At 51.9% G+C, this 14,398-nt stretch overlaps 1 protein-coding gene across 1 annotated transcript in view; it reads left to right on the forward strand.

Moving 5' to 3' along the window:
- lrrc73 (leucine rich repeat containing 73) overlaps window positions 1–14,398 on the forward strand; it is a 183,033-nt gene that overhangs the window by 71,294 nt on the left and 97,341 nt on the right. Inside the window, exon 3 of the mRNA XM_072500286.1 lies at window positions 3,077–3,199. Within this exon, the coding sequence (XP_072356387.1) occupies window positions 3,077–3,199 (123 nt within the window). The remainder of the gene's footprint in view (window positions 1–3,076; window positions 3,200–14,398) is intronic.

Here is a 14,398-nt window from a genome sequence, read left to right on the forward strand (position 1 = left end):
AAAGAAAGGCTCCTCACAGATCAAAATGCCATTTTGCCTGGCAGCCCGATCATCCTGCCTCCCTTTTGAGCCTGCCCACTCTTTTGACCCCCTCCTCACCCAACCAACCTTGGGTAGGTCCCCCACCCCCTCGACCTGGCAAGGCCCTCTTCCGTGCCTGACCCCTGGCAGTGCCAACCTGACACCCTGGCACTGCCATGTCACAGACCACCTGGGGGTCTCCAATTGCCTGGGAGACCCCATTGATACCATGACAACTGGTCCACGTTTGTGTGGACCAGTACTAAACAGTGCCCTGGCAAACAGCTCATTTAAATATTCAGCGAGGGTGAGATCCAGGTCACACCAGGTGGAGCAAGTCGAGTGACTCGCAGTCGGCCCGGAGCGGAACCCCATTTGCGGCTATCGCACGATTCACCCATTGTGCCCGGATCCACGCTAGTCGCAACGGGGTCACTGAATTGCGCCCTATATCTGTAGCCTCACAAGCAGTTTGCTGTTTAACATCCAGCTGGCAAACCACCAATAATCCGGCCTCCAGGCAGAACAACAACCTGCTCCTCAAGCCTGTCTCTTCTGGAAGATTTTCTACCATCGCCTGCAGAACCAACCCAGTTTCTGTGCACCTACTTCATCTTGCAGTATCAGCATCAACTGTAAGTGAACTCTACAATAGTAATCCTCAGCCAGATAAGCTCAACCTCCGACATGAAATAATTCCTCATCAAACTCTGACTCTGGAAATCATGTGAACTAATATCCATTTGTGTGGTTCACAGCGATGGGAGTAGAGAATCCCACTACCAGAGAACAGCGCAACGCCTTCTGCCGCCAAGAAACACGCGGATGGGAGGCCAGAGAATTCCACCCTGCGTGTGTGTTTGTGTGTGGAACGGGAAGTTACAAACACTCCATCCCTGGGATTTGTATGTAAAATAAAATAACGTGAGTTAATCACAGCATGACTTTGCCGTGGGTTATTAGTAAATTGCATCACACAAACCGAGGTGTTGGGAATACACACAACTGCATACGACAAAAATAATTCAAAACACCCTTTGCTTCCAGATAGGTGGTGAGAGAAAATAAGTATCATTTGCCTGTCTCTCTATGGTCTGTAACACCAGCAAGGTGAATCCTAAAACTTTTCTCAGCCACATTCTTTGCAGACTGTATATTATCCCACAGGAACAGAGCATTCAGTGGACAAAGGAGACTCAGAATTCACCTTGTATAAGATTCTCCTTCAAATATTTGATAAGTAAAATATTATGGCTGGAATTCTCTGCTGTTTGCTGGTGGCAGGATTCTCTTCTCCTGCCGGCAGTCCACCCTCGCCTGTGGGTTTCTTGGCAGTGTGGGGTGGCTTCAATAGGAATTCCCATTGACAGCGGCGGGAACAGAGAATCCCGTCGCCTGCGAACGGTGCGCCGAATCCCAGCCCATATCTATAATTTCTACTGGAGCCAGTGTTTCTACCGTTTTTATTTTCTTCGCTTCCAAGGCCAAGGGACAACATTTCTCTTCTCGCACGCTGCCGTCTATGTAGCTCAGGTACCACCACATTGCTGCTAGGGAGGGAATTCCATGATTTTGACCCAAGTCAAGGATGCTGTATGGCATGGAGGGGAACTCCCAGGTGGTGGTGTTCCCATGCCCATGAGTCTGCTATCCTCGCCCTTCTGGTGGTTGAGCCTATGTGTTTGGAAGGTGCTGTTGAAGGAGCCTTGGTGAATTGCTGCAGTGCATCTGCACTATACACAAAATGCACAATGCTGCCATTGTGCATCAGTAATGGAGGGGGTGAATATTTATTGTTACAGATAGGGGCCAATCAAGTTAACTAGGTGGTAACTAGGGCAGCATGGTTGCATAGTGGTGAGCACATGGCTTCACAGCGCCAGGGTCCCAGGTTTGATTCCCGGCTTGGGTCACTGTCTGTGCGGAGTCTGCCCGTTCTCCCCGTGTGTGCGTGGGTTTCCTCCGGGTGCTCCGGTTTCCTCCCACAGTCCAAAGATGTGCAGGGGTAGGCGGATTGGCTATGCTAAATTGCCCTGAGTGTCCAAAAAAGGTAGGTAAAGGCAGCACGGTGGCGCAGTGGGTTAGCACTGCGGCCTCACGGCGCTGAGGTCCCAGGTTCGATCCCGGCTCTGGGTCACTGTCCGTGTGGAGTTTGCACATTCTCCCCGTGTTTGCGTGGGTTTCACCCCCACAACCCAAAGCTGTGCAGGGTAGGTGGATTGGCCAAGCTAAATTGCCCCTTAATTGGAAAAAATGAATTGGGTACTCTAAAAAAAATTTTTTAAGGGAAAAACAAAAAGGTAGGTAAGGTGGGGTTACTGGGATGGGTGGAGATGGCCTTCTGCACTGTAAATTCTGTGATTCTGTGTTATTGAGTTTCTTGAGTATTGTTGGAGCTGCATTCATCCAGGCAAGTGGGAAATGTTCAATTGCACTGCTGACTTGTGCCTTATAGATGGTGGACAGGCTTTGAAGAGTCAGGAGGTGAGTTACTCACCACAGGATTCCTGGCCTCTGACTTGCTGTTGTAGCCACATATTTTTATGACTAGTCAGCTCAGTTTCTGAGTAATGATAACCTCCAGGACGCGGATAGTGGAGGTTCAGCGATGGCAATGCCATTGAATATTAAGGGGAGATGATCAGATTTCCTCCTATTGCGGATGATCATTGCCTGGCACTTGAGTGGCACGAATGTTACTTGCAACTATCAGCCCCCGTCCAAATATTGTCCAGGTCTTGCTGCGTATTGGCATGGACTGCCTCAGTATCTGAAGAGTTGCCAATGGCGCTGAACACTGCAGTTATCAGTGAACAATTCCCACTTATGATGGGAGGGAAAAGCATTAATGAAGCAACTGAAGATGGTTGGGTATGTTGGTGAATACAGGTGCAGTTAGTGGTGGGTACAAGTCATGCGAATGTAAGACAGCTTCTATGGACTTTTTATTTTTGTGTGTTTCATGTGTTCAGCATTTTACTTTGTCTCTGTTGTTCTCCTACTATGACTTTTAAGTGCCATCAAACTTTCTGATACTGATGCTGTTTTCTCTCAGGTCTGAAAGAGCTGACGCTGAGTGCTAACCCAGCTATCACAGTGAAGGGATGGACACGCCTGGCAATTGCAGTTGCCCACAGTTCTCAACTCCGTGTCCTTAACTTGGATTATAATCCTTTAGGTGAGAGTATGCGATCACAAATGACAATAAATCCAGAGTATTGTTAATCAACTCTAAGAACTGCTTTTTGAAGTTTATTCAACTTTGAAACTCATTGTTTATGTTCAGGACCAGTTATTCAGGATAGGAAAACTGTGTGGCTGGTCCATCTTACTCCCACTACAACTTGGGTGGGATTGAGACAAACTAGACTGAGGGCTATCCTGCCCTTCTAATTAACTTCTTGCAGAGGCTTTTTATAGGTGGGGCCCAGGGAAGAGGACTTTTATTACTTGAACACTGAGACAGTTGATAGAGGCGGAACTGACCAAGGGTCACATTCATCACTGTGTCTCATTGCGAATATTTGCTCTGACCTTCAAAGCTGGTTTTGCAAAGCGGCATTTGGGGCAAAAAGTAGATATTTTTGGCAGGGGTTTGGGAGGGGGAAGCTGGGAATTTGACACTCAGTCTAGACTCACCAATCTTCTGCTGATTTTCCACTCATGTATTCTAGGACCCCTGATGTACTCCAAATGACATGGATGTAGACACAATAAGGAATTGGATTGATCTGAAAAGTCTACAAGGATTATCAGTGTGAATTTTCACTACCTTGATACCTAACCAAAGTACACCTTAGGTTTCCAAACGAACCTCTGTTGCAGCGCAAACATGAGGATCTCCATTTTCACTATCCTCAAAAATTTACAAAACCCAAGTGTCCCCACAATGTAGCTGAATTCCCAGAACCTACCTGCACATTATGTACCTCCCTGTATGTTATTACCTTTAATAATGATAAAGAATATGTGCAGAAAGTACAAAGGCATGTACAATTTACACAGCACGATGGAATTCATTCCACAAAAGGAGGCACAAATTTGTTCAATAACACTGTTTCTAGCAATGCAATGCAGATGTACTTCAATTCTTGAGGGCACGTAATGTCGTAGGCTGATACCTGCAAGGTGTTCCTCATTGATATTGTTGAAGAATGTCATGTGGATGACACACATAGCAACTTGTGGTGTTGCCTGCCCTAGGGGTGATGTAAGGGTGGATAGCACCACTAGAAGCCACAGCACCTAAACAAATTTCTCCCTCCAAGACTTTCTATTACTGTTGGGATACTTTTGTCTGCTCTGTGGGAGGGGTCTTTGATTATAATGCCCGCTTTCCCAAGGCAGCGGAAGGTGTAGACAGAGTCAATGGATGGGAGGCGGGTTTGCGTGATGGATTGGACTGTGTTCACGACTCTCTGTACTTCCCTACGGTCTTGGGCCGAGCAGTTGCCATACCAGGCTGTGATGCAGCCAAATAGGATGTTTTCTGTGGTGCATCTGTAAAGGTTGGTGAGAGTCAATGTGGACATGCCGAATTTCCTTAGTCTCCTGAGAAAGTATAGGCGCTGTTGTGCTCCCTTGGTCGTAGTGTCGACGTGGGTGGACCAGATCAGATTATTGGTGATGTGCACACCAGTGCTGTGTGGAAGCAGTTCTAACTACTGTGCCACTGTGTCGCCTTCTGCACTGCAAATGCATGCACTCTGCTCTGAACCCAAGCTAGTGTCTGTGGATTTCTCCTCAGAATCTCCCCCGATGATGATCACATGATGGTTTCCAAACTCCACTCCCAAAAACACACTTTAAAATCTTCACTCATAATAATGCTTTCACTTAGAGGTTTGCATTCCGAAATCCAATCCAAGTTTTGCAAATGGCTCTTTAACACAAGCTTCTGCTCTACTTTTAACAGTTAATCCAGTCCAGGATTTTACACCACCCCTTTTTATGTTTCCTTTGTCTTAACTGCTTGTACACAAGCTCCGAGATCCTGCCACTGATTTTCAAAGTTGTTTCAACTCTCATTCCACAGGCTGTAGTAAAATCTCACAAACCTAAAAATCACTTCTGATATCTTTCAGGCGTCTTGGGCGAAATTCTCCGTTATCGGCGCAAAGTCCGCCGATCGGCGCAAAAAACGGCGCAAATCTGACTTGCGGCACGCCGGAAAAATCGTTGCAAAGTCTCCGGCCCGAAATGGGCTAGCAGCGACGTGACGGAATCCGCGCTTGCTCACGTGGTTCACGCCGTGCAGCGTCATACACGCCGCACGGCGTGACGGCTCATAACGACACGCTGCTACCCCCCACCCGACCGGAACACCTGACCGGAACACCCGACTGGATGGCTGGCCGCCGCTCAGCCCCGAGGTTCCAGTCACGGGATGTGGAGGCGCTCCTGGACGCAGTGGAGCAGAGGAGGAAGGCCCTGTATCCCGGGCACGGCCGCAGAGTTGCCCCACGCCACACCGGTGTCTGTGGAGGGAGGTGGCAGAGGCCGTCACCGCTGCGGCCCTGACATCACGGACAGGCACCCAGTGCCACAAGAAGGTGAACGACCTCGTCAGAGCAGGCAGGGTGAGCCTCCCCCCCCACCCGATATCCATATCCCCCCTCCCCCATATCCCCCCTCCCCATATCTCCCCCTACCCCATATCCCCCCTCCCCCATATCCCCCCTCCCCCATATCCCCCCTCCCCCATATCCCCCCTCCCCCATATCCCCCTCCCCCATATCCTCCCCTCCCCCATATCGCCCATATCCCCCTCCCCCATATCCCCCCTCCCCATATCCCCCCTCCCCCATATCCCCCCTCCCCCATATCCCCCCTCCCCATATCCCCCCTCCCCCATATCCCCCCTCCCCCATATCCCCCCTCCCCCATATCCCCCCTCCCCCATATCCCCCTCCCCATATCCCCCCTCCCCATATCCCCCCTCCCCCATATCCCCCCTCCCCCATCTCCCCCATATCCCCCCTCCCCCATATCCCCCCTCCCCCATATCCCCCTCCCCCATACCCCCCCTCCCCATATCCCCCTCCCCCATATCCTCCCTTGCCCATATCCCCCCTCCCCCATATCCCCCCTCCCCCATACCCATATCCCCCCTCCCCCAAACCCATATCCCCCCCTCCCCCATATCCCCCCTCCCCCATATCCCCCCTCCCCATATCCCCCTCCCCCATATCCCCCTCCTCCATATCCCCCTCCCCCATATCCCCCTCCCCATATCCCCCTCCCCATATCCCCCCTCCCCATATCCCCCCTCCCCCATATCCCCCCTCCCCCATATCCCCCCTCCCCCATATCCCCCCTCCCCCATATCCCCCCTCCCCCATATCCCCCCTCCCCATATCCCCCTCCCCCATATCCCCCCCTCCCCATATCCCCCCTCCCCATATTCCCGCTCCCCATATCCCCCCTCCCCATATCCCCCTCCACATATCCCCCCTCCCCATATACCCCCTCCCCATATACCCCCCATATCCCCCTCCCCATATCCCCCTCCCCATATCCCCCTCCCCCATATCCCCCTCCCCATATCCCCCTCCCCATATCCCCCCTCCCCCATATCCCCCTCCCCCATATCCCCCTCCCCCATATCCCCCCATCCCCATATCCCCCCATCCCCATATCCCCCCTCCCCATATCCCCCCTCCCCATACCCATATCCCCCCTCCCCAACCCATATCCCCCCTCCCCCATATCCCCCATATCCCCCCTCCCCATATCAGCCCTCCCCATATCCCCCCTCCCCCATATCCCCCCTCCCCATATCCCCCCTCCCCCATATCCCCAAGTGAATCCAGCCCTAACCTTAACCTCTGCAATACACGCGCAACCGATGGCGTGCATTCATATACCTGCCTAACACTGTTGCCTTTTACCCCTGCCACCCCCCCCCCCCCGCCACAGGAGAAACGCGCACACAACACCAGGGAGCATGTGAGGACTGGAGGAGGCCCCGCTGATGAGAGGCCACTGACCAAACACGAGGAAAGGGCCCTGGAACTGGCTGGCGGACCTGAGGACCGGGAGGTTGCTGATGCAGAGGTCGGGGGCGTACTAGCAAGTGAGCCACCGACAGCCCGTCCCCATATCCCCCCTCCCCTATATCCCCCTCCCCCATATCACCTGATCACTGCCTGCGTGTCTAACCATGCATGCTTCATTGTGTATCGCAGGAGCAAACGTCAAGGCACCCATCCCCGCAGATGCAGACCACCCGCAGGATGCCCCTCGGAGACGGAGAGACCCGGACCCTCCGGCATGCGACGCCCGCAGGATGCCCCTCGCACACCACGGGAGACGGAGAGACCCGGACCCTCCGGCATGCGACGCCCGCAGGATGCCCCTCGCACACCACGGGAGACGGAGAGACCCGGACCCTCCGGCATGCGACGCCCGCAGGATGCCCCTCGCTCACCGCGGGAGACGGAGAGACCCGGACCCTCCGGCATGCGACGCCCGCAGGATGTCCCTTGGAGACGGAGAGACCTGGAGCAACAGGGAGACAACGCCCCCGTCACGTGCAGGTGCGACGACGCAGGCGTGTGCCACCCAGCGACGAGAGGGGCAGCCACAGGCCCCCGTCACAGCCGAGCCAGGTCACCACTACCCAGGTCATCCCTACCCGGGACACCCCTACCCGGGACACCCCTACCCGGGACACCCCTACCCGGGACACCCCTACCCGGGACACCCCTACCCGGGACAGTACTACCCAGGAAGACGAAATACCGGACAGTGACTCAGAGTGGATGGGTGGAGACGAACCCCCACCCCAAAGTGCCATGGACTCAGAGTGGGACGAAGAGCACGACACAACGCCACTGCTGTCACCAACACCCTCCACCATCGCAGAAACACTCACCTCGGTTGGGCACTTTAGTGATGAGGCGTCTGGTACACTCACTGGTGCGCACAACACAGCCGTCCCGGTACAGCAGGTGGAGGTAGGAGCAGCAGAGGGGCCGGGCGGTCGGAGGGTAGCCCAGCCCAAGCGAACATCTGCCGCCCAGATGGATCCCGGGTTCCTGGAGTTGCCACACCCACACATAGATCCGATGCAACCACCGACCCGGAGACGAGCGAAGAGGGTGACGGCCGGCTTGCGGCGGCTGCAGTCGCAGGTGGAGGAGTCCACCCGCGTCCAGGAGCTGGGAGTGGTGCCGGTCATGCATGCCACCCAGGCCGACACCGCACGGGTGGCGTCCGCGGTGGAGGCAATGGGTGCGACGGTGTCAGACATGGGGAACGGTTTGGGAGGCCTGGGGCTTTCCGTGCAGGCGGCGTCTGTGGCCCAGGACATGGCTGCCCTCTCACAGGAAGCCTTGAGCCAGTGCCAGCGCCATAGCCCAGTCTCTGCAGGTCATGGCCCAGTCTCAGCAGGCCATCGCTGAGGGCATCGGCGCCAGTGGCCATGTGCGAGACACAGAAAACACCTCTGTCCAGCATGAACCTAACAAAGGTTTTACAGTACACTCTGGTTTCTCTTCAGATCGTATAAATCTTTTGCCTTTTACAAAGGTTTTACCATGTAGGCACAGAGACATTAAATCAAACCCACTTAAAAATATACCTTGTTTCAGGGTGGCACGGTGGTGCAGTGGTTAGCACTGCTACATCACGGCGCTGAGGACCCGGGTTCGATCCCGGCCCCGGATCACTGGTTGTGTGGAGTTTGCACATTCTCCCTGTGTTTGTGTGGGTCTCACCGCCACAACCCGAAGATGTGCAGAGTAGGTGGATTGGCCACACTAAATTGCCCCTTATTTGAAAAAAAAGGAATTGGGTACTCTAAAAAAAATGTTTTAAATACCTTGTTTCTAATGTTTACCAATACAAATATATATCCCTGAAAAGTTATTTTGTTTTCCGAACAGTAGTGTCTTGCCATCAGCACTCCTAGAGGTTTTGAGTTTCTCTATGCTAGTTCATAGGCAGACTTGAGTACTTCTACGAAGCTTCTTCTGTCACCAGTGTCGGCATACAGTTGAGTTTTTTCCGTAAATGTGATCCACCTGTCATTTTGGATATTCTTCAGTTTACTGTGAAGGGTGCTGCGCGATGGAAGATAGTCTGTCTTTCTCTCTTGACTAGCCTGCTGAGCCAGATGAGTCTGGTGAGCTGACCTTTTTATTATTAGCTGATCTTGAATTTCTTTATGATTTTTCTTGGATTTCCTTGTGGGTGGCACAGTGGTTAACACTGCTGCCTCACAGTGCCAAGGGCCTGGGTTTGATTGCAACCTTGGGTGACTGTCTGTGTGTAGTTTGCACGTTCTCCCCGTGTCTGCGTGGGTTTCCTCCGAGTGCTCCAGTTTCCTCCCACAGTCCAAAGATGTGCAGATTAGGTGAATTGGCCATACTAAATTTTAACTTGGTGACCAAATGTTAGGTGAGGTTTCGGAGATAGGGTGGGGGATTGGGCCTAAGTAGGGTGCTCTTTCAGAGGGTCACTGTGGACTCGATGGGTTGAATGGCGTGCTTCTGCACTGTAGGGTTTCTATGATTGTCATCAAACCTGTGCCTGTTCTTGGTGCTGGGTCCAATTTCCTCACTGGAACATCGAGCACTGCAGCTTTGATGTGTATCCTGAGTTCTTCTGGAGTGGAATCAGCAGGGAAATCAGGATGTTCCAGTCTGGTCTGTAAGGTTGCGTGATATCCATTTCTGAAAGATGAGATTTGCAGTTTGCTGACTCGAAATTCCTTCGATGGCTTGTTTCTAGATCTGTTCTTAAGCTTCGGCTTAAAATGGAAGTTAAGCTTTGAGCAAACGAGCTGGTGGCTGTATGAAAGTCAGCACTGGACATGACTCGAGTATGCGGGATGTCATTGTGGTCACACTGGTGCACCAAGATGTTTTCCAACAGGTGCCAGTGTTTAGAGCAGGAATGCAGCCCTGTGGTGAAAGTCCGAGGTACAATTTGAACTTAAATTCTAATTGTGTTTATTTGTCTTTACAGGGAACAGGAGATAATTTGGTGAAGTAACTCAGGAAATTTTTAATAAGTTGTAGATTATTACTTCTCAAAAACAGAACAGGACTTGACTAATACTAATAACAATAATCTTTATTATTGTCACAAGTAGGTTTACATTAACGCTTCAATGAAGTTACTGTGAAAATCTCCTATTCGTCACACTCCAGTGCCTGTTCGGATGCACTGAGTGAGAATTCAGAATGTCCAATTCACCTAACAAGCACGTATTTCGGGACTTGTAGGAGGAAACCTGAGCACCTGGAAGAAACCCACGGGGAGAACATGCAGACTCCGCACAGACAGTGACACAAGCGGGAATCGAACCCAGGACCCTGGCGGTGGCTAGCCGACTATGGCCTTGGATGCAAGTTTACACTCAGTCTGTGTCCTCTCCTCATAGCTTCTGTTTCCCTGTGGATAGCAGGCTCTTCAGTTTCAAACTTGCTGCACAACTTGGGCAGTGAAAGGTGCTGCTGATGAACTCATTCCAAGCCATAACCCACAGCGTGATCAATGATGTTATTGCATTCTGATCGGCCTAAATGAGGCAAGGTTAATTCCTAATTGGCTTAAGGTGTGCGTGATCAATATGTGATTGGTCTGGGTGAGGCACCCCTAGCCAAGCTGCTCCAGTACAGTTACAACATCTTCAACCACTCCGTTCCGAGGTTCCCAACTGCTTCAAGAAGACCACCATCATACCGGTGCCAAAGAAGAACCAGGCAACATGCCTCAACGACTATTGTCTGGTGGCCTTGACTTCGATCATTATGAAGTACTTCGAGATGTTGGTCATGAGACATATCAACTCCATACTCCCAAAATGCCTTGATCCACAGCAATTTGTATACCGCCACAACTGGTCCACAGCAGACGGCATCTCCCTGGCCCTACACTCATCCCTGCAGCATCTCGACAACAAGGACTTCTACGTCAGACTCCTATTCATTGACTACAGCTCCGCCTTCAACACCATAACCCCAGCCAAGCCAAGGACTTGGCTTCTCCCTCTCGATTCTCAACCTCCTGACCCATTGTCCACAATCAGTAAGGATAAACAACAACACCTCCTCCACGGTAGTCCTCAATATCGGGGCCCCACACGGCTGCGTACTTAGCCCCCTACTATACTCCCTATACACACACACAACTGCGTGGCAAAATTTGGCTCCAACTCAATCTACAAGTTTGCTAATGACATGACTGTAGTGGGCCGGATCTCAAACAACGATGAGTCAGAGTAGAAGGAGGAAGATAGAGAACTTAGTGGAGTGGTGTAACGACAACAATCTCCCCCTCAATGTCAGCAAACCTAAAAGCAGATCATTGACTTCAAGGAGCAAGTATCGTACATACCCCAACGAGGCCGAGGTGGAGATGGTTGACAGCTTCAAATTCTTAGGTATGCACATCAGCAATAATCTGTCCTAGTCCACCCACATTGACACTGGGGCATGGTAGCACAGTGGTTATCACAGTTGCTTCACAGCTCCAGGGTCCCAGGTCTGATTCCCAGCTTGGGTCACTGTGCGGAGTCTGCACATTCTCCCCGTGTCTGCGTGGGTTTTCTCCGGGTGCTCCAGTTTCCTTCCATAGTCCAAAGATGTGCAGGTTAGGTGGCTTGGCCATGCTAAATTGCCCTTAGTGTCCAAAAAGGCTGGGAGGGGTTACTGGGTTACGGGGATAGGGTGGAGGTGTGGGCTTAGGTAGGGTGCTCTTTCCAAAGGCTGGTGCAGACTCGATGAGCTGAATGGCCTCCTTCTGCACTGTAAATTCTATGACTCAAATTCACAACAGCACCTATATTTTCTCAGGAAACTAACAAGACTGTAAGAAACTACAGAGAGTCATGAACACAGCCCAGTCCATCACACGAACCTGCCTCCCATCCATTTACTCTGTCTACACCTCCTGGAAAGCGGGCAGCATGGTTAAAGATCCCTCTCACCCGATTTATTCACTCTTCCAACTTCTTCTTCCAGTGGGCAAAAGTTACAAAAGCTTGAGAACACACACTAAATGATTGGAAACAGCTTCTTTCCCGCTGTTACCAGACTCCTAAATGACCCCCTGATGGACTGATATGATCTCTTCACACATCTTCTCTACTGAGTAGTACTGTACTCCTGTATGCTTCACCCGATATCTGTGCCTGTGTGTTTACATCGTATATTTATGTATGTCCTATGTTTTTTTATGTATGGAATGATCTGTCTGGACTGGACGCTGAACAATACTTTTCACTGAACCTCGGTACATGTGACAATAAAACAAATACAGTACAGGACTTCCGGTGGCAGCTATGGAAGAGTAAGTCGCACATTTGGTGGCTCCCGCTCTGGTTGGACTTTTGGACCTTTCCCCTGGACTTTTTTCCGGTTTTAAACGGAAAATTTGTAGGTTGAGGCAGCTGGGCACTGTTTCCTCGCATTGGTTTATGGAAAAAAGGATCAGAAGTGTGTGAAAGGGCAGAAACAAGAAGCCAGTAGCGAGCTGTGTTGAAGCTGCAACGGGAGACAGCATGGCTGAGGGAAGGACCCCTGGGGTGGCAGCGCAGTGTTCAACGGACCCAGTGGTGCAGGCCATTCAGGATGTTTTCGCCAGACAGAAGCGGGAATGCCTGGACCCGATCAAAGAATCAATTGATCGCCTAGAGAGCAGACTGGACGCCCAGGACTGGGCGATTCAGAAGGTGGAGAAGGCGCTGTTGGAACAAGAGGAGCGCCAAACAGCAGTGGAGCTGGAGGTGGGGAAGCTTCAGGAACAGCAGAAATGGCTCTTGGAGAAGGTGGAGGATCTTGAGAACCGGCAGAATCTAAGAATTGTCGGGCTCCCGGAGGGAGCTGAGAGAGCAGATGCTGGAGCATACATGGCGGGTATGTTCGAAAAACTGCTGGGTAGAGGGGGCATCCCCCCGACCGCTGGAGGTGGACAGGGCGTACCGGGCGCTTGCCAGGAGACCGCGGGCGGGGGACCCTCCGAGGGCGATGGTGGTGAGATTCCACAGGTTTCTGGACAAGAAATGTATTCTGCAGTGGGCCAAGCGCACCGGAGTTGCAAGTGGGATAACAGCATCCTGCGGGTGTACCAGGACCTGAGCGTGGAGGTGGCGAGGAAGAGGGCAGGCTTTAATCAAGTCAAGGCAATTTTCTTTAAGAAGCAGGTGAAGTTTAGTCTGCTGTACCCGGTACGTCTGTGGGTTACGCATGAAGACCAACATCACTATTTTGAGTCACCCGATGAGGCGTTGGACTTTTCAAAAAGAAAATGATTAGTGGGAGTTTGAGAACTTCTGGACTCAGTGACAAAACGTTGGCCTATATTGGGCCCTTTTTCCTTTTCTGTTTTTCTCTGGGGGTTTTTGTTTGTTTTTCTTTTCTCCCCCTTGGTTTGTTGATGGGGTTTAGGTTGGGTTTTTTCTTTCTGTTGTTAAAATTGGCTCTGCCTTCCCGTACTATTTTTTGGAGCTCTGTTTAGGGGAAAAGGAAAAGGGCGGGAGGGGAAGTCGGTTTTCCGTTTTGTTTTTGGCTCTTTTTAGGGGTATATGTTGGTAATGTTCCTTCTGTGTTTGATCTTGTTTGTTTATAGTGTTGTGCACTTTGGCGGGATGGAGACTTGCCTGTCTGGGTTTCGGTGGGTGGTGCTTTTGTTCTTTGTGTTTTCTTGCTATGGGGTGTTTGTTTGGGGATTGTTGGATGAGGGAACTTGTTTGCAGGAGCGAGGGGAGGGGAGCAAGGGAACAATGGGTGGGAGACTTCCTGGCGCCAGTGGCGGGGGTCACCAAGCTAGCTGGGTGAGCTAGCTCATGGAAGCACAGTGGGGGGGGGGGGGTGGGGTGAGGTGTATATGCTTAGTTTATTAGCTGGGTTGGGATTTAGAGTTGTGTTGCTGGGGGTGGGGGCGGGGGGGGGGGGGGGGTGGGGGGGCGATGGGTTCTGCTGACGTGGGAGAGACTTCGATAGAAGGTCACTGAGGGGGTCAGGGGTGGGGGCGGGCCGGAGGAGGTTCAGCGCATGGGCTAGAGCCTGGCCCAAGAAAGGGGATGGCTGACCGGCCGGGGGGGGTGCACTTTGCCCCCCAACTAGTCTGGTCACCTGGAATGTCCGGGGGCTAAATGGGTCGGTAAAGAGTGTGTTTGAGCACTTGAGGAGATTGAAGGCGGACGTGGTGATGCTGCAGGAGACACATCTTAAAGTAGTGGATCAGGTCAGGTTGTGGAAAGGTTGGGTTAGTCAGGTTTTCCACTCTGGGCTGGATTCAAAGACAAGAGGGGCTGCGATTCTGATTAACAAGTGGGTCGCATTTGAGGTGGGGAGGATTGTCTCAGAAGTGGGCGGTCGATATATCATAGTTAGTGGCAAACTGCAGGGGATGAAGGTAGCGCTGG

This window comes from Scyliorhinus torazame, chromosome 4, assembly GCF_047496885.1.
Source record: "Scyliorhinus torazame isolate Kashiwa2021f chromosome 4, sScyTor2.1, whole genome shotgun sequence".
In the NCBI taxonomy this organism is placed as follows: Eukaryota; Metazoa; Chordata; class Chondrichthyes; order Carcharhiniformes; family Scyliorhinidae; genus Scyliorhinus; species Scyliorhinus torazame.